The sequence below is a fragment of the Squalius cephalus genome, assembly GCF_949319135.1.
Source record: "Squalius cephalus genome assembly, chromosome: 12".
In the NCBI taxonomy this organism is placed as follows: domain Eukaryota; kingdom Metazoa; phylum Chordata; class Actinopteri; order Cypriniformes; family Leuciscidae; genus Squalius; species Squalius cephalus.
In genome coordinates, this window is record NC_137133.1 from 19,204,757 (window position 1) to 19,230,391 (window position 25,635).

At 36.6% G+C, this 25,635-nt stretch overlaps 1 protein-coding gene across 6 annotated transcripts; it reads right to left on the reverse strand.

Annotated features, from left to right (window-relative positions):
* Positions 1-2,033: 2,033 nt before the first annotated feature.
* On the reverse strand, positions 2,034-25,320 carry papola (poly(A) polymerase alpha; the record flags this gene model as incomplete). Of its 6 annotated transcripts, XM_079888934.1 has the most annotated exons (24): positions 25,138-25,320; positions 22,412-22,582; positions 19,774-19,840; positions 19,599-19,680; positions 19,395-19,504; positions 19,250-19,303; positions 19,015-19,126; positions 16,727-16,816; positions 15,280-15,418; positions 15,086-15,158; positions 12,519-12,639; positions 12,013-12,097; positions 10,120-10,173; positions 9,871-9,990; positions 9,659-9,771; positions 9,416-9,540; positions 8,500-8,633; positions 8,280-8,359; positions 5,626-5,864; positions 5,475-5,534; positions 5,310-5,363; positions 5,177-5,212; positions 3,346-3,467; positions 2,034-2,855 (listed from the first exon to the last, which is right to left on the reverse strand). In XM_079888934.1, the coding sequence occupies exons 1-23, from the start codon at positions 25,143-25,145 to the stop codon at positions 3,372-3,374; spliced, it is 2,223 nt and encodes a 740-aa protein (XP_079745060.1). In that variant the 5' UTR covers positions 25,146-25,320. The 6 variants fall into 6 exon arrangements, with proteins under 6 accessions (XP_079745060.1, XP_079745061.1, XP_079745059.1 ...); XM_079888935.1 differs by having other exon boundaries at positions 2,034-3,467; positions 5,626-5,861; positions 25,138-25,307; XM_079888933.1 differs by having other exon boundaries at positions 2,034-3,467; positions 25,138-25,307.
* Between the last annotated feature and the right edge of the window lie 315 nt (positions 25,321-25,635).

The following is a 25,635-nucleotide window of genomic DNA, read 5'->3' on the forward strand; positions in this document are numbered from 1 at the left end:
GTACCAGCACTGATAATTTGCCTGAATCAGTATTTAAGCGAATATCGTTTATTATCTTTATGAGCGCTGTCTCTGTGCTGTGGTGTGGTCGGAAACCAGATTGAAAATTGTCAAAGTATCCATTCGAGCATAAGAATTTGTTCAGCTGATTGAAGACAACTTTTTCAATGATCTTGCCTATGAAAGGAAGATTTGAAATCGGCCTATTGCTTAATATGGTCTTATCCAGATTGTTCTTTTTCAGGAGGGGCTTGACAACTGCAGTTTTGGAACTTTAGTTTGGAAAACTCCCAGAGAGAAGTGAGGCATTTACCACTTCTAGAAGATCTGCTTCTAAACTGTTTAACACACTTTTGAAAAAAGATGTGGGAAGTGTGTTAAGAGCGCAGGTTGATGTTTTAAGGTGCTGTACGGTTTCTTCCAAAATTTTGCCATCAATTTCTTCAAAATCAGACATAGTAACTACTTTCTCAGGTGGTTTGATCTGTCTGACCCCAGAGCAACTCAAGGATGTGCTGATCACCTTTCTGATATTATTGATTTTCTCAGAGAAGAAAGAAGCAAACTCACTGCACTTGTTGTCTGAGAGCATTTCACTGGGAATCTGGCTTGGGGGGGGGGGGGTTGTCAGTCTCTCTACAGTAGCAAAAAGAGTGCGTCTGTTGTTTAAATTACTGTTTATAATATTTGAGAAGAAAGGTAGTTGTTCATCACTCTTAAGCTGATGGGTATTTTTGTGTAGCAAACACCATCTCAAATATTTGCAGAGCTTTGTTTGGGTATTTCTTAAAGTCAGTCTCTATAGGTAACTACATTACCTGCACATTTTCTAAACGCATAACTCTATATAAATGCCTCATTGATACATTTTCTATAGTAATAACAGTAAATTATGCATTATTTAATTACAAACAACTAATACTAAACCAAACCCTAATTATATCTCTTTATTACATGGCTTGGCTGAATTCCAATGTAGAATGCGGTCTGTTATTTCTTGATAACAGACCGCTGCGAAGTATAACAGACCGTTGCCATGAAAAACAGCGCGTTGCTATGGACGCGGAACGGACTATTTTCTTTGGCGGAAGCAATACAATCGTTTTTAAATCAATAAACTCCTTTTTAAATCAATAATTCGTGGCAAATTATTTATTTATTTTGTAGGTAGCCATGTAATAAGCGGGATAATGTATAGAGAGGCGGTCGTTATAGCGAATAACAACCCCGACAGGCTGAACAGGACCCCGACGCGAAGCGGAGTGTTATTACTTACATAATAAGTACATGCTGCTAATTAATATTGCACAGTATTTGAGTAATCACACTAACAAAAAAAAAAAAAAGTGACCACATTTTTCACCAAAAAAAGCATTTCCATGGTTATTGCCCAGAATAAGATATATAATTCAACACATCCAGAGTCCAAAATCAGCACTCAGAAAAAGTGGCACCAGTTGGCCGAAAACTTTTTTATGCCTGTTTGTGAGAATGTGACATGGCTTAATTAATACGATTTTCAAATCACAAAGGCTGCCATTTAATAATATAAATACAGTCTGACACTCTGAATGCACCTTTAGCAGTTAAGAATACCTTTGTCTGAAATATATGAAAACTAAAGACATGAACACTATGATTAAAACAGCAATCATTTACAATAGATCTATTCTAAAGTATATTAGGGCTATTTAACATCTTTCAGCTAAATTTAAATATTTTAAAAAAATCATGGGAAAAAATATATTACCACATGCCACAATCAAACATGTCAAAAGAGAAAAAAATCTGAAAACTTTCAGTTAAAATCAAGACTTTTTTTTCTTAATGTAATTCCAGTGTAGATTCCCTGCATTGTTCACATGTTGTAATGCTCAAAAGCAGCATTTTAAGACTCAAACCTTACATTTACCTTAAATTAAATGAACCAATTTTTGGTTTTAATTTGTGCAGTGTGAAGCATAAAGCACTGCATTAATAATCCCTACTGTTAAGAGGCGATACAAACAAACAGATCACACTGATTTCTTTTTGCACCAACGTAGACTTTTATTTGTGAAAAAGTACAATACCTTGTCCTTACAAATAAGCGTATGAAAGAACTGAAAGAACGTTGCAAGGCCATAGGAGGCGTTTCACAGGAGTGAATCTGTGCCGTGACGAGTGTTCCCGGGGCGGCAGCTTTACCGTTACACAAATCCACAGTCAACACAGACCATCAAGACAAAACACGGAGTAAGAAAAGTTCGTACAGATTTCAAAAATGAACAAAATCACTCTCCAGCCCCAATAAAACATCATTCGTTTGAAACTTAAATCAATCTTATCGTCATTACATATTCACGTCCATATCCTCAAAATCAGGTCAACGGAAACGAGCTGACCCACCATTTTAATCGCGTTCGAAAAGCATCTTAGATTCCACATTGGGAAAATCCCAGCATATAACAGGAAAACCAAGCTGTTGTAAGCAAATAAAAGTTTCAATATTGTCGTCTCTATATATATATACATATGGTAAAACAAGCCTAAATGAACGGCCAGCACTGGTCTGTCTCCTCAGAGCACGAATCAAAGCATGCTGGGAATACTAGCTATTCCACTCCTAACACCCATAATTAATGCCCTGCTAAGACGGCGGAGCAAAACGATGGTGTTTACACTAATCTCAGACTGATTTGGTTAAATTACAGCTGTATTAGTGAGCTCCAATCATCTGGATGAGCTAGCCATGTCCTCCGCTGTCAGATTAGTAACTGTCATTAGTTCATGTCCATTCAATGCATCTCCACCGACATCTCCACCTTCAGCTCTGTACAATATGGTGGATCGGTCTCCAAAAGACCAACTGTACCCTGGAATATAATTACATGCCTCTTTATTGATTTACAAAAGAAAAAAAAAAAAGAAAAAGAATAAGGAAAAAAAGCAAAGCGTCACTGTCTTTCGGGTCAAAACAGAAGGATATGAACGGATTTACAAAGCATGTGCACCAAATCACACAAACACATTGAATCACATTGAGGTTTTTGTGTATGACATCTTTTTTTGCAGTGTACGGAGAGAGAGAGAGAGAGAGAGAGAGAGAGAGAGAGAGAGAGAGAGAGAGAGAGAGAGAGAGAGAGAGAGAGAGAGAGAGAGAGAGAGAGAGAGAGAGAGAGAGAGAGAGAGAGAGAGAGAGAGAGAGAGAGAGAGAGAGAGAGAGAGAGAGAGAGAGAGAGAGAGAGAGAGAGAGAGAGAGAGAGAGAGAGAGAGGGGAAGGGCACAGGGAGTTTGTGGAAGAACAGAGCTGCCCCCTTGTGGAGAGCCGTGTTGCACATGGGCAGGAGCCGAGGGGACGTTCACCTCCTGAGCACGAGACTGGGCCGCTTCTACCTGCTGAGCCTCAGCTTGATGGAGTTCTTGACCACTGCGATGGGGTTGGACGGGAGGATCTGGACGTCCGACAGATCGGTGTGGGATATTTTCTGTAGAACATTAAAAAGGATAGATTGTCAGTGAAATGGATTGGAATCAGTGTAAAGGCCCTGTTCGCACCATGAACTCCATAAAGATAACTATAACTATATTAGCATCCACACCAATGCACAATATCATTGTTTATTTGAAGCACACGCTGCAGTTTTGTCGTCTGTCGCTTTAAATGCTCAAGCTCTTTAAAGCGAAATGGATTCTGATTGGCTGTCACTGTTTTTGTTGTACATCAGCTGGATAAAATCATTCTGAAAGTGATTCCAACAATATCGTTTCTCTGTGTCATTACCGTTACCGACTCTGCTATTCTTTTATATTTGGAATGATTTTTAGAACTGTATCTTTATTGTCCTTGGTGTAAACAGGCCTAAAGTGTCAAAGTAACAAACTGACAAGTAATAATCTCATCTCTTCTAAGATAAATGTTTTTGTTTGAACCAGCCGTGTCTTCAACAAGGTGATTAGTTTTACTTTGCATTTCCCCGAGCAGTGAAAGTGAAATCCCATTGCTCCAAAAAGTTTTTTGTTAACCTTAACAAGAATATGACTTAATTACCTAAATAAAAGTGTCCCCAAGTATGTTTTTGTAGATTGCTTTCCATAATTGAAAGTAAATTTATCCACTGTAATGCATACAATCCATTTGTTCATTGAGCACTTGAACTTTTGGTTACACTTTATTTTAAGGTGACAGTACTTGCTTAAACAAGTACTGTGTCATATTAACTACATGTACTTACGGTTATGGTTTGGTTTAGTAAGGTTAATTATACATAATTTACTGTTATTACTATAGTAAGTACATGTAGGAACGTGTAAATACGTCACCTTAAAATAAAGTGTTACTGAAATTTCTATTTAGCTCTACAGAAGACTATTTCAATTAAAATAATTTGGAATAAACTTTATACACAATTATATACTAAAGCCTATCTTTAGTTCTTCAGACATCTCAGATACTGATGTAATAATTTTCAGAGAACTTAATATCGTAGCATGTTATTTTAAAAGCTCTTTAAAAATGGCCTGACTTTTACTTGCCTACAAATCACAATTAACTAACTACTGTTACACAACTGTTCAAAAGTTTGATGCTGGTGAGAATGTATATTTTTAATAAGTAGTCTCTTATGCTCACCAAGGCTAAATTTATTTGATCAAAAATACAGTAAAACAGAAATTTATTACAATTTAAAATAACTGTTTTCTATTATAACATTTTAAATGTTAAATTAAATGTCATTTACAGCTGATTTTTATTTATTTAACCTTTATTTAACCAGATGATCTCATTGAGATTTAAAACCTCTTTTTCAAGAGAGACCTGGCCAAAATTTTCAGCATCATTACATTCAATGTCACATGATCCTTCAGAAATCAGTCTAATATACTGCTCAAGAAACATTATCAATAATGCACAGTTGTGCTGCTTACATTGTTTTTACTTTCAATTGATCAATTTAATCCATCCTTGCTGAGTAAAAGTTTTCAAAAAAAACTTAGTCATAATAGTAGTCATAACCCTTATGGGTATTAATGCATAAAGATGTTTTGTTATTAATTCTGATTTGATTGGCTGGTGCTTTGTGGAGCATTAAGCTTTCAGTGAGAACAGATAAATGACTCGAGTCATGGACATGGTAGAAGGATTATTATTATGTAATAATCTTCTTATGTAATAATCAACTGGACATGTCCTAACCTGGGAAAGCGGCATCTTCTCTGCGGTTTCCACCACCTGAGAATGACAGGACCTAACATCAGCATTTAAGTTCTCATGTATTCACTCCATTTATGTTTATAACAAGCATACCCTGTTTTTATGATTAGTTTACCGTTAATTCTGTGTCGGTTTTCAATTCACCATCTGAAGGAACCACTTCAATGCTCTGCATAAGAAAAAAACACAAAGATAAAAGAGCTGCCTCTTCAAGTTCGGGCGATAGAATGGAGATAAATGTTGGCACTTTTGTAACAAAGTAAGAACAAACAGCCTTTACCGCTGAATCCGCATCAACATGGTCATCAGCTTCACCTGACTTTGCTTCTGCGGTTGAGAACTGGAAGAGCAGGATTTATTTAGGCTTTTCAGATCACTTTATACATAACATTTATGGAGGGTTCAACGCAGATGAAAGAGCGTTGACTTACATCCTCTACTTTGGCTTTCTTGGACGTCTCATCCTCGAGGGGTGAGGCAGGTCTCTTACTGGCAGGGCTAGCAGATAAACATGGACTAGGATGAGGGTCCTGTTGGACGCTGTCCACTTTGGCTTTCTTCTCCAAGTCTTGCTGAAGGGGTGAGGCAGGCCTCTTCAGTACAGCTGCCCCCTTACGCGGGGCATTGCTGCTAGAGGTCCCAACATTATCGGGTTTAGATCCATCCACTGCTATGATCAATACAAAAATGAATCAGTAGTAGTATTGAAAACAAATTATCCAAAAGTCTTGTTGTTGCAAACCCAAATGACTCTTTTTTTCGGAGTAAAAAAGCAAAGATTTTGAAGAATATTCAAACTGCTCTTTTCTATAGTTATATTTAAGTCGTTTTCCATTTGGTATGTCATGCAGGTTTGATTTCTGTCCTATGAAAATACGGGTGAAGTAAACTTGAATATGGATTACTTATGGTGCTTTAATAAAAAATAAAAAAAGTGGAAAAAGCAGCAAGAACATCCTTCAAAACGTAAAAATTTTTTGTTCTATGGAATAAAGCAAGTCATACAGGTTTGGAACGATGATGAAGAAAATGGGTCTCTTTCACTATGTAAGCGTACGCACAATTTACAAAAAAACATAGGAACAATTGAAACCACACGTACGCAAAAAGCACGTACTCTGTACGGCCTATAATAGTGTTGAGATTTTATCCTAACACAACTAAAAATTATATTGAAGTATATTGCATTAATTGTATTCATTATTAAATAATACAGTTTAAATTCATCTTAAATACATTCCATCATATACAGTTAGAGTAAGAAAAGCTGCATTATAGCTTCATCTGCAAGATTTTTCTGAATAGCAGATATACACGCATGTACAGCTGGCTAATGAGAGGTCTGTAATCTGGGTCTGCATAAAAGGTGTTTATAGTGTTTAAACGGGTGAGAATGGATCGAGGATCGGGTGAGAGCACGTCTGCAAACAGCGGCGTGTTTGACAAACGTGACGAAGGGCTATAAGGAAATGGTGTGCGGAAAGCCCTTATATGGAGATGGTTTGGGCGTGTCTTATGCAAATGACTAACCTCGTTCACGCGGCCGCTCATTTAGAATACTCCAAATTCACTAACATCAGAACGATGTTAAGAACAAACTCATGTGTGTTCGAACGTGTTGTGAATTAGGCGGAGATTTTTCGTGAGAAGTTCTCCTATGCGTTCAAAAACGTAATAATCCACGCAATTATTAGTGAATGAGACCCAATGACCATTTTCACTGGGTGGACTATTCAATCAATGACAAAACTACAAAATAAAAATGGCAACTTTAAAGGTGACATTAACACTGCAAAGACTGACATGAAATTAAAAGAATTAAAAAAAATCTTTAAAAAGTTGTCAACAAAAAAAGTGGTTTTGTTGAGTATCATACATAATACCCGGCTTTTATGTAAACAGTATGATATAGTGTACCAAATTTAGTTCTTTTTTGTGGCTTATTGCACTTAAACAGCTAAATAAAAACAAATACAGTCAGTTTTGGAATGTAAATCGTTAAGAAAAAATGCACGTGTAACAGTAAATTGCATGCACTCGCTGCTCTTTACTGAATAACTTTTGTAACCAATTAATTGATTGATTAATCTGTATTTAATTTTTACAAAGACTCACCTGAAAAAACTTAAAGGGATAGTTCACCAAAAAAAATACAAATAATAATTATTCACCCTCGAATTGTTCCAAACCTGTATAATAAACCTGAATTTTTTACTTCTGCTAAACATTAAAGACGATATTTTGAAGAATGTTGGTAACCAAACAGTTGCTGGTTCCCATTGACTTCCATAATAGAGAAAAAATAAATAAATACTACGGAAGTCAATGGTGACCAGAAACTGGTTACCAACATTCTTTTTTGTATATTTGCGTTCAACAGAAGAAAGAACCTCATGCTGGTTTGGAACAACTTGAGGGTGAATAAATTACCATTTAAGTTCTTGAGCGAACTATCCCTTTAAAGCAGTGTTTAATTAATTTGTCTCTGTATTCAATTGTATTTATTTGTTCTATGGTTTGCAATTTGTTTATTTGTTCTAATTTTATTAGTCTTTTTTTTTCTTATAAATTTAGTTCAATAGTCATTTCAAATAAAACCTCCCTGTGCTGTGACAACTATTACAACAAAATTACCCATATTATAAAAAAATGGAGAAAAAATACAAATATCTATCAAAAATTGTATCAAAGGTATTGTATCGAAGTTAGAAATTCCAGTATCGTAACACTGAGATCTTTATAACAGTATATCAGCCTATTTAAACATGTTTATTGTTGGGAGAAAACTTAATGCAATACATTTGTGATACTCTGATTACAGAGATTTACAAATAAACATTCCTCAAAAGCCTGATGCATCATATTTAATACTTACATTTTAACATGATTCCTCTAAAACAAATGTACAGATAATCAAGTAAACCTAAGCTGCTTCAGTCCAGTAAGTGTTCATCTTGAAATGTAGATTTGTATGTAGTATGTTTTTCAGCGAAGTTGACCATGTTGATAATTTAAACGCCTTAAAAATGTCTGTATCAAATATAATACAGTAAGCCGTATAGAGTTAAGATCCCAATAGACATACCACCAGCCAGGAGCGGGCTTCCACTTGAAGTGTCCGTTTTTCCCTGCAAATCTGAGTTGTTTGTGGCCGTCCCTGTGGAACTATGGTCAGGGAGGGAAGAGGACAGATTAGAAAAAAAGAACGAAAAAAGCATGTGTACAGGTATTCCCAAAAGACAAGAGTTACATAAAGTCAGACAAATGATGTTAGAGAAGCAGGTGAAAATATTTAGATTTTATACCCCTGAGGGCTGGAGGCACGGGCGCTCTTGGCAGCTGAAGGGCCTGTGGGGGAGGGCACTGACATGCTGTTGTCACTGTCAACCGATAGGTCGAGACTGCCGTCATTCATCACACGAATGCCATCAGATGAATGCTATAGGAAAAGGGAAATGAGAACAAGACACAGTTAACAACAACAACAAAAAAAACTGTACATCACTGTTGAGTGAGAAACATAATACTTTATTTTTGTAATTCCATTAGGTGCCACTAGTGTCGCAAAAAACTGCATACTGTACCTTTAAAATTAATTAAAATGTAAATGATTCCCTCAGTAACAGTTACATGCATAATAGTCTGTAATCAAATAACTAAGGGTAATTAAATATCTTAGATGCTCTAGAAGAAAGAAAAAAATAATAAACTAACAATTTTTGAGGCTTTGATCCAACAAATCCAAGTCACTGTGGTGTAACAAATTGTGCAAGCCATCTTAAGGCCAAGAAAACTATAAAGCATGAAATGATACCATAAGAATGACCCCTATAGACCCTCACATGATTGTGTCATTGAATTTCAGAATGTCAAATAACAAAACCTCTAGAACAACGGTATGATTTATAATATGAGGAAGAAGAAAAAAACACTTTTACCTTGAAAAATGTTAAAAAAAAAATATTAGAAAAATAACCATTAAACATACATTTCATACACCTTGAAAGCATAGGGTGAATTTGTGTTTTGTTGGTTCACTTTTTGCCATTGAGATAACTGGGGAAAAGTGTCCCAATCAACCTGAATTAACCTGTTATTACTTGGATACACTACCCTAATGTTGTAAAACAACATAAATTGCTAAAGTGTGGCACATGCATTTTAATCTCGATTCTAAGCGATTGTCTATCATGTTTTGCAAAAATACACATGAACACTTGCCTTTCTCTTGCCCCTTTGAATGGCGACTTTAGGAAGTAGCTGATGCAGTTGTTTCCTCTTCACATGCATGGCTGTGATTTTCATATCTTGCTCAAACATTTTACTAGTGATCGCCTGTCGGTAAACTACAGCCATTCAAAGAACACATGTTGATTACTAGAAAACATCCAGAAAAACAAAACAAAAGCAAAGTCGACTCTTCGAGTGTGTTCTTTAAAACTGCCAACAGACAGGAAGTCTTACCTGTGTCAGTGAAGGACTGGATATCAAACGTCAGGTCCACGTTGAGATTTTCTGATTTTCCCTCCATTTTTTTGAACACAATACCTATTACCCACATTGTGCTGAACTCCTCCCTGTACGGACACAAAGGAAAGAGCAAGTAAAGACTGTGAATGGGACTATTGACTATTCTTAGGTCGGTTTTAAGCCTTTAAAAAGCATCTTAAACTCACCTGTCAGCTCCCTCTTTTAGTCCCGGGAATGACTGTGGATTCACATGGGCGAGTGTGATAAACTCGTTCTTCTCCAGGTTTCCCACCAGGATTCGGATCTTTGATTCCACGAGGCCCACCCTGTCAGGCAAACAGTTTATTTAGTCCAATTCCACCACATTTTTTTAAACAGATGCAGGGGATTTGAGCAGAACATCGGTCCGATTAAGCATGTGACAGTGCTGGATGAAGACGGTAAGCTGTACTCACCACTCTAAGTGCTGCTTCTCTGTCTGTGCACTTGCTAGCAACACTATATAATGCCTTGGGACATAAAAGACAGAACAATGCCATTACATCCTTTAGACTAGAGCTGTTCAACCAAACCCGGCAAAACTTACAGGGCCGTCCCGCCCCCATCTCACTGAAAATGTACTGTTACACCTCCCTCCAAAGACAAAAATATCTTTATGAACTTCATTCAAGAAAGTGGGGATCACCCTTATCATATCCAGCCATGATCACTTCATTTCACACACTAAAACGCTTTATCTTTAACAGCAGATTCAAGGCACTTTTTACAGTTAATTAGCATCATGAAAAGATCTAGTCCTCTTATGATAATCAATTATTTCAGACAAACTATAACATTATTAACAATTTTCATCCCGTTTCCCAATTCATACATTCACAAGATACATTTATTTTAAGCAAAACTGCATTTTGTTTAACCAAAGTGACTCAACACAGTTTACTTGCCATTTGAATAGATGGTCTAATAGAATAGAAGTGTACAAACTCTTTCAGATTATTCTATCGTTTAAAAAAAAAAAAAAAAAAACGATTTTTCAGTGGAATGGCTCCCCATATCTTATAGATTAATCAAAGTACCAAAGCAAAAGCAAGATAACCTATATTTTGACCGCAACTTAAAAGTTTATAGCAGCTTAAAATGTTCACAATTTATCCTTTATGTATTTATCTGTATTTTTCTGCAGAGCACCACACTTTGGGCATTTTCCCCCACTCTATGTTTTAGGGGCTTATCTGGACAGAAAAGAATGAGATGCTGTAAATAATTTTTAATTCATTCTTTGAAACCAGCTAATTGCTACATTGTACAAAATAATGGTGATTATGAATTGAGCACCACAATGAACTGCATGCAGTCGCTGCATCCTCATGTGGGGTGGGAAGACTTGTGTCGGAAAGTGAAGGAGCATCCGAAACATTTAAAATGAGCTTAAATTAGCTAGAAAAAAAAAAAAAAAAAATCTACCCACTAAAACCCCCCAAAATTGAGCTTCATCAGCTTTCAAGCACAATGGATCTTCAATTAACATGGCAAAGCAATGAGCTGTATTAAAACTACATTACTGATAGAAAATATCAGTTTTATTCCTTCAGTCAGAATTCTGTATCCTTTGACTGAAATATTAGGTGTTTGACTTGAGGCGGCACTGTGTGGACCGATCGGTGAATGACATCAAAGTACCATGAAAGCAATTAGAGAAGACTGCTTTCGAATCGCTCATGCGGTGCTCTGACGTCATACACTGATCGGTCTGAGCAGTGTTGCTTCGAGTCAAACACACCTACTGACATAAAGTCGTAACAATGAATTTAATCTAAAAATTAACAAAAACAGACTAAATGCTAAACATTGACGAAATTGAAAAAAAAAAAAAAAAAAAGTTAAAATTGAAAATTAGGAACACTATGAAAACACAGACTAACAAGAAATACATTGTACGAATTGTGAACTAAAACATTTTATTTTTGAATTGTACACAAATTAATAGCACAAGAAAACCACATTAAACTGAAATACCTACCTTTGAAAAATATAAATTTTAACCATCTCAAAAGTGTTACTTACATTTCAGGCATGCTCTACAGTAATAATTTGTTAAGCAGGACTATTACACATTTTATTTTATCAAAAACGTTGACGTGTCAAAAGCCATTGTGTTGTATTCATATAAATAAACTGATAATATGCAAAATTCTGCTTTTATTTCAAATTGATGACACCGATTACATAAGGTGGTACTTGTGAAAGGGCTATGAATGTGTGTGAGTGCAGTTTTGAGAAATAAATCTTTATTGAAATGATTAAATCTCACCATGAGTGTCCAACAGGATATGCAGCTTAATACATACTTGTATTTCTGAAAGAAGTTTGGTGCTTCAAATAGTTTGGACCAATCTGCTTTATTCTGCAATATTTCATCCGTGATAGCAAGACCTGTGAGGAGTTAAACAATTGGAATGTGAATCAAACAGTGGCACAATAGCCTTGCACGGTATCTTCAGCTTAATAGGAATCGCTCACCCAAACAAAAAAACAAAAACAAAAAATCTGTTATTCCAAATCTGCATGACATTCTTTTTAGCAGTAGAACACAAAAGGGGATGTTAAACACTGTCAAGGACAAACAAAAAAGTAGTCCATTCAAATTGTGTGCTATATTCCTTTTTTGACAACCCGAATCCATATTTTAATGTACTTAAACACAAATTAGATCTGCTGGAGATGGGAAGCTTTCAGGGAATACAGATTTAGAATAACATGATGGTGAGGAAAATGTTGACATTTTCACTTTTCAAAGCACGCTTCTTTATTCTACCAGAATGTGTTTCTAGGGATCTTCAGAAATGAGACTGACCCCGCTTAAACTCTTCCACCATGATGGCCCGAGTAGATGCTGAGACATTGTAAGTGGAATTTTGTTGAGGGTAAGCTGGCGTGATGATTGGCATGAGGTGGTACCGGTCACTCGGAGTTACCTGAAGAAAAAAAAAATAAAAACATTTTTTGAAGTGAAGAATTTGAGACGGTACAGAAAAATCACTGTAGCTTTTAGTAAATGATATGCTAAATTAATTTTGTTTTCTGATTATGTGTGGGTTAAAAAAAATATTATTTTGATATATATATAAATTTAACCAGCACCATGCAAAATATGCTGATTTCTAAAGTGCTTTTATTAGATGAATACATTCCCTGACTGTGTGATTTTCATACTCACTACCTTTATCATGACGCAGTCAAGTAATCAAGGCATTTTAATAGTCGCTTGATCCTAATCTGTGGTGCTCTCAAAACATTGCTTGCTTTATGTGTACTGAGCCACCTGACACATTAACAACCTTTTGAATAGGGGTAGGAATCTTTTGGTACCTCACGATTCAATTAAAATTGATTCTTGGTCACTATTTGATTCAAAATCACTTTCACATTTCCACAAATGTTTACATCCTTTAACAGTTTAGTAAAGTTATATGTAGGTGAATACTGTTGTTTATTAATATGCATCTTATGTTGGTGCAAATAAAGAAAAAGATCAAATATCATTCTTCCTTCAGTGCATTAACTATATTTGAACTAACAATAAACACTGAATTTCCATTCATACCTGCAAACTCAGAAGGTCTGAAAAAGGTGACACATTTTATAACCCCCCCCCCCCCCAATCAAAAATTTTTTTTACTCTTTTGGCCTGGGCAAGCCTTTCAAGGGCCCGTTTTCTCTGTTTTGCCATGTGCCTCTTTTGGGCCACACCAAAGAGCAGGTGTTTCGATCACTCATTACCATTAAACCAGACACCAATGGGTCTTGTTTCATTACGTGTTCGTTTTCATTTCGTACATATGCATAAAAAATCAGATAACAATGTTAATTTTGACAGCAAATTTTGATTTAGCTTTAGTCATAGTCTTTTGACTAAAATACCATTTAGTTTTAGTCATATTTTAGTCATCTGAATTGTTTTAGTTTTAGTCGACGAAATACAATAATATTTTAGTCGACTAAAATATAATGGGTTTAGTTCAATTGTAATGCATTAATTTAGAATGTCTCTAAAATGTCCAAACCCATATACTCCCGGATAAAACATCTATTAACCTGTTCATATAATTAATTTTAAAGTTTGAACATGCAATACAGATACAGATTTAACTACTGTGACTTAAAAAATATCTTAAAATGAAATAAAACCACTTTTCCTAAAGTAGAACACAGTCTTCTTTTCAATGAATGATAGGCTATATGCATTCTTTATAACTACTTGCATACATCATTTATTCTTTCAAGCAGACATATAATTAATCCTTATTAAAGCTATTAACGAGCAGTGAATGCTTTTCTTTTTCTTTTGTTGCTTGATCAATATTAAGGACACAGACTGCATTAGGTTTATTACCCACTGTCACTTTAAGACGTCGGATCATTTCCAATGACATGCGGATCCAGAATTGCACTGATGCACACACAGATACACTCACAACTGTTTAAGACATAACCGTATTTTACGTGAATACTCTCCAAAACGCGCTGTATAGGTGTCTATGGCTGCACGCTTCGGGTCGGGTGTGTGCGTGCGCACAGAAAGATGAAAGATGAGACATGAGACATGCAGCGCATGCCACCTCGTGTCCCGCTGGGTACATCAGCACAGTACAGTACAAATGTGCGCATCTACTATCAGTTCTGAATGGATCGCTTCCCAAATCGTCACTATCTAACATTTTCGTCTAGTTTTTATTCGTTGACGAAAATGTCAATAGATTTTCGTCATAGTTTTTGTCATTCAAAACTAGTTTTTATAATTTACTTTATTGTCTCGGTGTCGTTGATGAAAATAATAACGAAAATCATTCGTCAACGAAAATTAACACTGTGCAGTGGAATGAGATCGCCTTGCCAAAATCCTTCACATTGAACTAACATTGTAGCTAACAACACAATTTGCTGATCTTACGTTAGCTGAGTAAGTTAGCCGACAAGCTTACTTGCCATTATAACGTTAATGTTAAACATGTTCACTAACTTGAATTCATCCGCGGGAAAGCTGCAGCCAGGGGCTTTTCAATGAAGACGCTGCCGTTATCTTGACTGTGATTGGCCAAATGACTCGCGTGATGAACCCCCCACCCCCCCCCCCCCCACCCCCTAAAAAAATAAAAACTCTTCGGATCTACACGATTCACGTGGATGACATTTTCCCATTCAAAACGGCGATTTTCGCCGAAAAGCGACTAGTTTGCAGGTATGTCCATTATTTGTTGGGTGCAATCACCTTTTTACGCCAAATCAGACCAAAAATACATTCATAAAAATCTTGAATATTGTCAAAATATTTAATGTTTCTGTAGATATATTGCCTTGCAATTCAAATAAATGAATACATAAAGTCAGATAAATAAATAAATAAATAAATAAAAACAGTACTCTGGGATCCCAGACTGGGAGGTTGAGATTACAGTCTTCAGGCTGCTTCAGAAGGACAGGGTTTGGCCATTCCCTGAAAACACCACCCAGGAAGAAAAATAAGGAATTAATGAAATTGAAGAGAACGGCTCTCTGAAAGCAAAGACCAAAAGTTTAGATTCTGTGTTATGTCATTGTCTGTTGTAGGAACTCACCACTTTGAGAAAACCAAGAAGAACTTGTGGACCAGGGTGGAAGCCACAGCATTGGGATAGAGTTGGCAGGTTCTTGCCACCAGCATGGCCCACGATACTCCCCCGAGAAAACCAAGGATATTCGAGTAGATATTATGGCCTGTAGGAGTTTCAAATAATGTCATTTATTTCTTAATTTCATACAGTAAACCTCCAAATCAACTTCATAAATGAATTGGCCTTAGGGCTGCACAATTAATCGAATTTCTAATCGCGATTACGTAATCGTTCAAAGCCGCGACAACAAAAGAAAATCCACTCTGCGTGCGTGTTTAGAGCATGTTATGTTATGAGAGGCGAATCATGACTACTTCAGAAAACCCAGCACAATAGGAACTACCAAGCAGTGACGTAAATGTACGCTGAAATAAAAAGTCTTTCACCTCAGAAAAACAGACTTTCCTGTCCTGTCAGCCGTTACTGTGCTCGTAGTGCGCACTTTTCAATTGCACGCGTAAATGCGGCGGCGTGCGCTGTGTCGCTTCACTGTATATAAAGTGTAAAAGAAACTACGAGCATGCAACGTCGTTACATTGTAAATTACACGAAATAAGAGTAAAATACCAATAAATCACGTTACTGGTATGTCCTGTGTTAGCTGAGAAGGATTTGCATGCAGGTATGATTTTCATTCTATTCATCAAGAGCAGTTTCCATGTTTCATTAACAGTTCTTGTTAATATTGTGTATTCACCATGGTAACTCATTTCCATATTAACCCCAAAACGCCACTTTATTTTCACCTTGTGTTTTTTTAATTATATTTTTAAATGACTGTGGTGGCTCATACCAACATTAACAAAAACTAGTTTGGGACTGCTATTTAATAGCTTTAGCATAGGCCTAATTTTTATTTATAAGTAGTCTTTACTATTAGTCATATTCTTACAATTTATGTGTATGTAAGTAAATGGGGACGATACTTTGTGTGCTAATTTTTGTGTAAACATGTATTATAATATGCCTATATATATATATATATATATATATATATATATATATATATATATATATATATATATATATATATATATATATATAATTCTGATAATCGTAATTAATAAATTAATAAATCACAATTACAATTTCAAGGGAATAATCAGCAATTATGATTTTTGTCATAATCGTGCAGCCCTAACTGGCCTGATATTTTTCACAATGAAGCATTTCTAAAGGCCAAGTTCCAATTAAGAATCTGTCATTTGTTCACTAGGTTAAGCATGAGTGCACTGGGTTCTAGGCAGCAAATGCAAGCCATACAAATTTCCTGAGGCACAATGCTGCACTGCTGGGGTTTTTTGACTGCACTAATACCCACAAACACAGCAGGTCATTGTAGGATTTGTTTTTTGTGGCATGTTCCACAAACCAAATGCAATTTCAGGCTGACAGACAAGTTTTTACTCACGCTTGGCCCACATTTTGATGGCTCTAAGAGTCAGTCTGAAATTCTCAATGTTGGGCACCAGGTGAAGAATCTCATCAGTCACTCTGCAACCTGTATGTCAGCACATTGAGAAATTAGACAATCAAACAAGTACATATATTGAGATTACCAGGGGAAAACTTCATTAAACAAGCATACAAGATTTAGGACTGGGTTGACAATATCAATTAAAGGGGACATATCATGCTAAATGCACTTTTTTAGCCCTTAAATGCATTTTGTTGTATATTTGGAGTGTTTAGAAGTACAGAAAAGATGAAATTATTCTCTTCAGGTGCTTCGTTGATATCTTTATATTCTGTTTTGGTCATATTTTTCAACCTGTTCCGATTTTTCTGTTATCTATGACGTTTTTTGAACTATCACGTCACAGTATTTGCAGCGGAACTGCCAAATAAGGACATTGACTTCCAGCCCAACACTTCGAGCAATCCGCCATTATTATTTCTCGCTGCAATTTTGTAGTCCAAGCTAAAGGATGCAGAAGTTACGAGAGGGTAAGTTAAAATGTTCGGTTGTTGGATGTAGTAACCCACACGCTTCATTACACCGTCTAATGTAGATGAACTGCCGCGCTTGTGGCGCATGTTTGACTGAAAGAACGAGCAGAGAGAGAGAGACCCGGTCGCGCGCATGCACTCTCTCTTCGGAGCCAGGCGAAAGTGTAAACAAGACTTCACCGTCTCCAAACTAGACGCTGTCTTGCTCTCTCTCCCTCGCACATATTAATCAAAATAAATCGACACGGTGGTAAAAGGTCGGAAGACCAAAGTTTCATGTATAAATACAGTAACACACCATTGCGATACATCCATATGAAGACGTTGTTCTGCAGGTTCGTCGTCTTCATTTTCATCTCGATCCGGCTCCGACTCTGGCTCGAACATGTAAGGCTGGCTGGACAAGTCTTCCGTTGTTGACATTTTGTTAATAACGTGTGAATAAAAAGTTTCTGTGCCGCTAGATAATCCTATCTCTGCTATCAGACTACAAAAATGGCCGAACGGGGTGGAGTTGAACCTCTGCATCCTGGAGAGGGGGCGGGGTATGAAGTGTCTCAATTGCATTTAAAGAGACCGCACCAAAACGAGTTGCTCTCAGAAGCACATCAGAAAAGGGGTAAAAAAGGGGCCCGTGGAGCTATAATAATGAGGAATTCAGACCCAAGCATTGCAGTTCCGCTTTATATAGACTACAAATGTATGATTTATATGTAAAAAGGAACAATTTAAAAGCATGATATGTCTCCTTTAATGGATTTTAATCAAGCTCCATTTTGATAACCCGATATATTGATTCTTAAATTCCAAGATCAATCTTTTAGTTCACACTTGTAGTTCGGTTTGTTTGGTCCGGACCAAAAAAATTAACAACAATTCAGTCCTGGTCCGCTTAGCGTTCAGATTGGCATTTTTTATCACCGAACCTAAAAGGCAAAGGGATACGTTCACAACCTGACTGGTCGGCTTTTGACGGAAGTTACCGAACATCCAAAACAATGCTGTGGGCTGGGCTAAATGCACTCGTTGTATGTGCGTAGCCTACATATGATGGTAATTTGACCAGACATGTAAACGAACCAAAAACAGGACGATTAGACCCTCAGAAGGACAGAATGCTCAAGTATACTTGTTTTTTCTTGTCATAGTTGTGATGTTGCCCATCACAGTTTCAATGTTCACTGGAAGAATTAAACTTGCTTTGATTCTTATTGAAGCTACAAAAGTTATTCAGTCAAGAGCAGTGAGAGATTTTCTCTGTCTTTTGTTGTTTTATTGACATTAGTCTGCAGCAGGAATATTAGGCTGCTGTCTTCTTTAACACCGAATGCACAGATCAAATATACTGATACACATTCTATTTTCTCCCAACTATTCACGTTCACTTAAGACATAATTTGACTGGATTTGAGTGAATACTCGCCAAGCTGGTAATTTTAACATTTTTGCATGTATTAGACCGTTTAGATGCGCAGCCGGAACTCCCGTTTGTCCATGTTCTGCTCAGTCTCTGAGTGTGCGCACAAAAAGCCGCCTGAGAAAAAAGCGCAAGTTCTCTTTTGTGCTTTTAATAACTCGTTTTAGTATCAAGCACGTCCCATTTTACGCAAGTCACTTTACATGATTTTATTGATTTGCACGTTAAGTTCGGCCTTAGGAGAATTAAAAGCGCAACGCGTTAATTGATCAAGTCGTGAAATCAGTGACAATACCCAGCCCTAACAAAGTTCATCAATTATAACCAATTACCGTTCAAACTCCGAATGCAGCGAATGTCAAGGTTCCTTAACAAGCCATCATCTCGCAAATCCAGATTCTCTGGAATGGTTTGTAGTGCCAGTCGGGCAAACAGTATGTCAATCTGCCAAAAACATATCAACTTATTTCAAAACATACACAAAATGACATGACAAAAAATTATGATAATTTCAATTCTGGCGTGAACTATTGTTTGATATCATATATGCAAGGACGTAAAAAATACCTCAATGCCATCAAAAGACAGCTTTATCACAGGTACAAATGCTTCCTCCACCGCCTAGAAGGCAAAAGCAAATATCAATTGTTAAGCCTCACAGATATTGAGGAAGATGTACAGGATATGTACACATTCATAAAAGGCTCCATACCCTCAGGTCTTTGACTTCCTCCTGCTCCTTTAATTTCTCATAAAAAGAGGAGAAAAAGTCTGTTCTCTCCACATGTCGGGGTGCAACGCAGAGAGCATCAATATCAGCACCTAAACAATTAGGTTAGTGAATGAGAAATTTCAGAAACACGGAAACTATGTGAAGTACATTTATGGATCTAGTGCTGGTCTAGTGAAAACTTACCCTTGGTATGAACTCCAAGCCTGTAGGATCCAAACGTGAAGATCTTTCCACCAACACTTTCAATCACTGATGCTGGAATATTCTGTAAATATATGAAAATATGTAACAGTTGGAATCTGCAAATGGTTATTCAGAAGTTTATGTATTTATTATAATTAAAAGGACGATAAGTTACCTTCGTCTCACTGACTTCACGGATCCACAACTTAACCAACATATTTAACTTCCCAAGCACTAGGATTCTGTGTGCAAAAGAACCATGTTTAAACAGTAATTTGATGAAGACAAAAGATGGGTTGAGACTATGCTCAACATTTTCATACTTATGGATATGGAGAAATGTATACTGGATAGTATAATAAACAATAAAAAGATAGAAATTATGGAAGTGAACACACAACCATTCAAAAGTTTGGGGCAGTAAGATTTACCGTTTTAGAAAGAAGTCTCTTATTCTTATAGGCTGCATTTGTTTGATTAAAAATATATTAAAAACAATAATATTGTGAAATAGTCTTCTATTTTAATACATTTTATTTCTCAGCAGCCATGGAAACCATGATACATGTTTTTTGAGAGTCTTTGATGAAGTCTAAAAGAATTTAATCCATCCTTGTTGTATTAATTAAAAGAAAACTTGCTGCCATCCTCGTCCCTTGGTGCTGTGTGAAGTTTAATATAAACTGATAAAAAAAGGAAATATCATAGTCGTGTCTTCATTTTGTCTTTACTGTAATTTTTTAAAACAAAACATAACTTGGCTACAATTGCCAACAATTTATAAAATTTTACTGTGCCTTCAATATTATTTTTAAATTATTTTAATATTTTGTAAAAAGCTCTTTAACAAGGCAGTTGTATCCTCCAGGAAGTTAAGGCCCCAATATTAGAAAAAAATCGAAAGAACGAACTGGTTTGACGTTATTTAGAACAAAATCAAATCAAAATGAAGTTCGTTTTGGGAGTTTGAAATAGCTTGCCAAAGCTAACTTTCCAGAAAACTTTACTCCATCGAAAACCTTCGAACTACAGTTGGTCCGGGGCGATTACGTAATAGCCAGGTGTGCTCTGAAGCTCCACCTTCTTCGACGGTTCATTTCCTCTGTTCAGTCCATCGAGTAAACCCGTGAGTAAAAACATGAACACACTGAAGAGCTGCATTATAGTAAAAATTGAAGTTGTAATTCTAATTGACAGAGACAATGACACTGTTTTTTTCCATATTTAATACTGTATTGCTGCTTGCTTTTAAACAAATAAATAAATAAATAAATGTGATGATTTTACTGGAGTGCCAAATTGCAGAGCTGGTGCAAATATATCCATACATACAATAAAATACAGTGGTGAGAAAACAGCAGTTGTGTTTGTTACTAAGAGGAAAGCGTGCAGCACATTTACATATTCATCTAAACGGCACTCTCAGCAGTGTGGGTGGCGTCGTGATGTTCGCTAACAGTATACCGCTCTTTTTACTAGAGGTCGACCAATCAATCGGTTTGGCCAATAACTGATGGAATAATCTGTTATCTGCAAAAATCCATACCGACAGTTTTTCGGGGTTGAGTCTGCTGAGAAGTGTCCGCTGGCATTATACAGTACGAGAGCGACCTCTAGGCGGTAATAAAAACTATCACCGATGCCTCATGGAGTTGGTTTTGACACGTGTAGGTGCATGTGTTTGAAATGGTAATACAGTACACTACCATACATGTTTTCATATCATTATTAAGTAATTCATTTGTTGACTATATGCTACATTAGTAGAGAAAGAATAGCAGTATGTTTGCCATCAAGGCTGAGGACGCTAACATTTGTAATACACGCAAGCCTGACCCAAATGTTTAATGCATTCGTTTGCAAGCAAAGTTGCAAATTCAAAGCTAGTGACGTGAGAAAGCAAACTGATATGTTCATGGAGCTGACAGAAACACAAACAAATCAGAAACGCATTTGATTTCAGATCTTTATAGTATTCATCACTGTAACATAATTTGTAATTTTGATAAGATAATCATCAATTGTTTTAAAATAGAAGGAAAAAAAACAGGGATGCACGATATATCGGCCACCATATCGGTATCGGCCGATATATGTTCATTTTTAACACTTTCTCTACTACTCTATTCTGTTCTATATAAAAAAAATTAAAAAAAAAAAAATTCTGCATTAGATTAAACTGAGAAGGGTCATAGCACTTGCATACTGTTGTCCTACTGTTAGTTTAACTGCTTCTATTGTTCTCATTTGTAAGTCGCTTTGGATAAAAGTGTCTGCTAAATGAATAAATGTAATGTTAATGTTTAATGTTATCGTTATCATCCCAATAAAAAATTTTCCTTCAGTTGAGACACTTCAAATGTGCACTGTTCGCCATGATGGTTTTGAATTGCTTGAAATATGATTGGAATTGCTTCAAAAAAGGAAAATACAGTTAAGTGCAACGTGTCTGTCATATAGGCTACATAAAATTATAATGAGAACATCATTATAATCGTGTGTTTGGGACATGGATTTTAATGGCGAGAATTTTGTTTTTGTAATCAGGCTCTCAAAAATTATATAAAAACTTGGATTTAGATTTATCAGCCAATACATCGATTATCGGCTTTCAATTAAAAAGAATTATCGGTATCGGCGCATCCCTAAAATAAAGTCAATGGATTTGATGACCTTAGTGCATTTAGTTTTAAGAAGTTAACTTAAAAAGTTGTGTAACTGTTAAAGAGCCAGTTGATGGTCTCAATCACGATCTAACTGTCATGATGCATGTCCACATACATGTGCGATTCAGTGATGTATGTTTCATTTACCTCCGCTGCAGCTCCATCTCCTCCTCAAAGACGCCGAAGGGTCGGAGTGTCTCTGTCAGCTTCCGCGCAAGGACCAGATCGGCCTCTTTAGGCGGTGCCAAGCTGATAGGAGACGTGATCCCATAATGCTTTGGGGTCTGCTGTACTGTCTGCACCTGATTGCTAATTGGACTGTGAAAAAGTCAAACATATAATTGTCAGATTTAACAGAAACATAGTGGTAGTATAGAACGTGGTCACAGGAGCCGCTCGCATCTTTGTTGGAAATTCTGCATGTTATGAAATTTCAGCCTTCAATCACCTGACCACTGTTATGTCAAAAAAATTGGCTAAAGATGAATGGTGCATTCCAGTCCTCTGGGGAAGTTCGTATGTAAATTATGAGTTGTGAAGTCGTAATTATGACGTCACATGCGTTCAAGTCACTTTAGGTCGGAGGAAGATAACGATGTACCTTTTCTACAAAACATTCAGCTATTTTTTTTAACTCTTCTTCTACAAAATGAAGAATGCACATGTACGTTTTTGCTTTGTTTTAATTCGATTTATGAAGGTGCTGTAAATTGTATAGTTAAATATTATAGAGGTCAACCAACTGATAGGTTTATCATATCTAAGGCTAATCGGCAGCAATAACCAATTGCTAGCACAATTTATCGGCAAAAATCCATACTGATAGTTTTTCCATGTTACGTTCATTGCTGGGAAGGGTCTGCTGTCATTATACAGTACGAGAGCGGCCTCTAGAGGTGAAATAAAACTATCACTGACGCCTCATGGAGTTTGTTTTGACACGTGTACGCTGCAGGACACTTCAGATATGGATTTAAAACAGAGACAATGAAACGGTGAGTATACTGTAAGTAAACAATGTGCCAAAAACACATGCAAGCTTGACCCAAATGTTTAAAGTCGACATGAAACCAAAATTGATGATTTACATTTTTAGCACATAGTCTTATGTAACAATTACAATTAATCAGGTGAACAATTAGCCTAATCAAGTTAATGGTGAACAATTAATCCGTGCAAGTTAAAACACAGAAAAAATTTGTTTGCCGTGGCCCGTGGTAATCTTTAATCAAAATCTGAAAAGTGAAAAGTTTAGCCTCTTAACATCCTTGATGTGTCATTACAAGTGCCCAGCCATGTGAGTGATTCCTTCACAGTGAACGCGGGTGAATCTGACTGCAGTAGATGTGAAAGATATGAATAAAAATGATGTTATTTCAGCCAGCGCTCATACCTGTATTTACATCCTGTTTTCGGTCGAAGTCCACAGTAGTCGATTGTCGAGTTCACGCTCATATGTTATCACGTGCGTGAACTCGACAATCGACTACTGTGGAATTTGACCGAAAACAGGAAAAAAATACAGGTATGTGCGCTGGCAGAATTAACATCATTTTTTTTATTCATATCTTTCACATCTACTGCAGTCAGATTCACCCGTGTTAACTCTAAGGAATCACTCACAATGGCTGGGCACTTGTAATGACACATCAAGGATGTTAAGAGGCTAAAAGCAGGTTTAAAACTTGCCCCATTGAAGTCAACAGGGTGCAAATTTTAAAAAGAGGATAACACGGTGTAGGCAACACCGATTTTTGTCGTTGTTCTCTGTACTGACAGCACTCCAAATGTACAAAAAAATGAGCTCAATGGTAAAATTGACCGGAGTTCTCCTTAAACCACTCCCCTAATGTCAATGCATCTATTGCGAGCCCCATATTTTCTAACTGACACTCCCACAACTCGGGCTTAAGAGAAATGCTGAGTTTCCCCACTCGTAATTAACACATTTTGGTTCATTCTTGTTCAACTCTCATAAACATGACTTGAACACAACGGAAGATAGTTAAGAAGCTACCTTTACACACATTATCATTTAATATGTAAATGTATTGTTGCCAGCACTACTTTGAGAACATCTTATTTCATCAATTCTTTGCAAAAGAATACATAATAGAATTACAGGTTATGTTTTTTCCTGTGACCAAAAACAACAGCACACATGCACCCAGTTCAGTGCAGACCTTCCCATATAAACAAACGCTTTCTGAGTCCAAAGTAGAGAACAGCTCGTAGTATAGCAAATATTTTGACGAACAAAGATCGTATTTATTTATTGCGTATCTTGCTGTTGTTTTTTCGCCGTTCACACGTGGCGCGTTGAAGTTTAATTGTGCACGTGCGTGTCTTTTTCCCAGGATCTCGCGCATTCAGCGTCCACAGACACCATGGCATATGTCAAGATAAAAATAGTTCAACTTTAATAAACGGTCCATGCATTGTGTTCTGTTCCGCTTCGCCCATTTGTTTAGTACGCTTGAACGCGTCTGTGCGAATTCCCCCTTTAAGGGGTATTAGTATAAAGTCACTTACCTACAGCAATACGTGCACTACTGATCTACATATCTGAACAGTTCAACAACTCTTGTATGAAATATATTTAATACCTATAACTTGCATACAAGCCGGCGTGCTTAGCATGAGCGCAATCTCTGCATCTGATGGGGTGGGGATCATCTTATCTCATTAACAGCTGCATACTGACAACAAGATTGCTGTCAAAATTAATACAGTGTGGACTAATTCAACAACTGAACGACACCATTACACGCTTTTATCAGCGTGTCGAGTTTTCAACCGATTCGTGACTTAAGGCCCAAGACCTCGCGTTTGCTTCGACCACGTTTATCCTTAAACTCCGTCGACATACTTACAAAGGCATTATGAAAATCTCCGGTTTATGAGAAGCTGAGAAGCAGGATATATTCCGCCATTGTGTTTCAGCCTGTCATGAACTGTTACGAAGTGGAGTTGTTTCTTTTGTTTGAAATAACATGGCGCTCCGACAACAGCAACTGCCAGTTGGTACAGGAAGTGACGCCATGACGCACGGGCTCGGTGACGCTGGCTGACACACGTATTGTTTTTGTAACCTATTACGAAATAATAGTATTTTAAAGGGGCAGCAACTAGCTAAAATTGTGTGTATATTTTGTCATAACATCGTCACGAACATGTCAAAACTTGTTTTATTATATTACATTTGGTATTTTTTATCCTTTAAAGTGGCACTAAGGCCATTTCAATAGCTTTTCTTTTATTTTCTGATTTACTGATTCATAAGAAATTGGTTTGAAATGATAAATAGCACATTTTAAATGGCATACCATTGGAACATTTAGTACTTCATACTGCTTCACATATTATCTTTT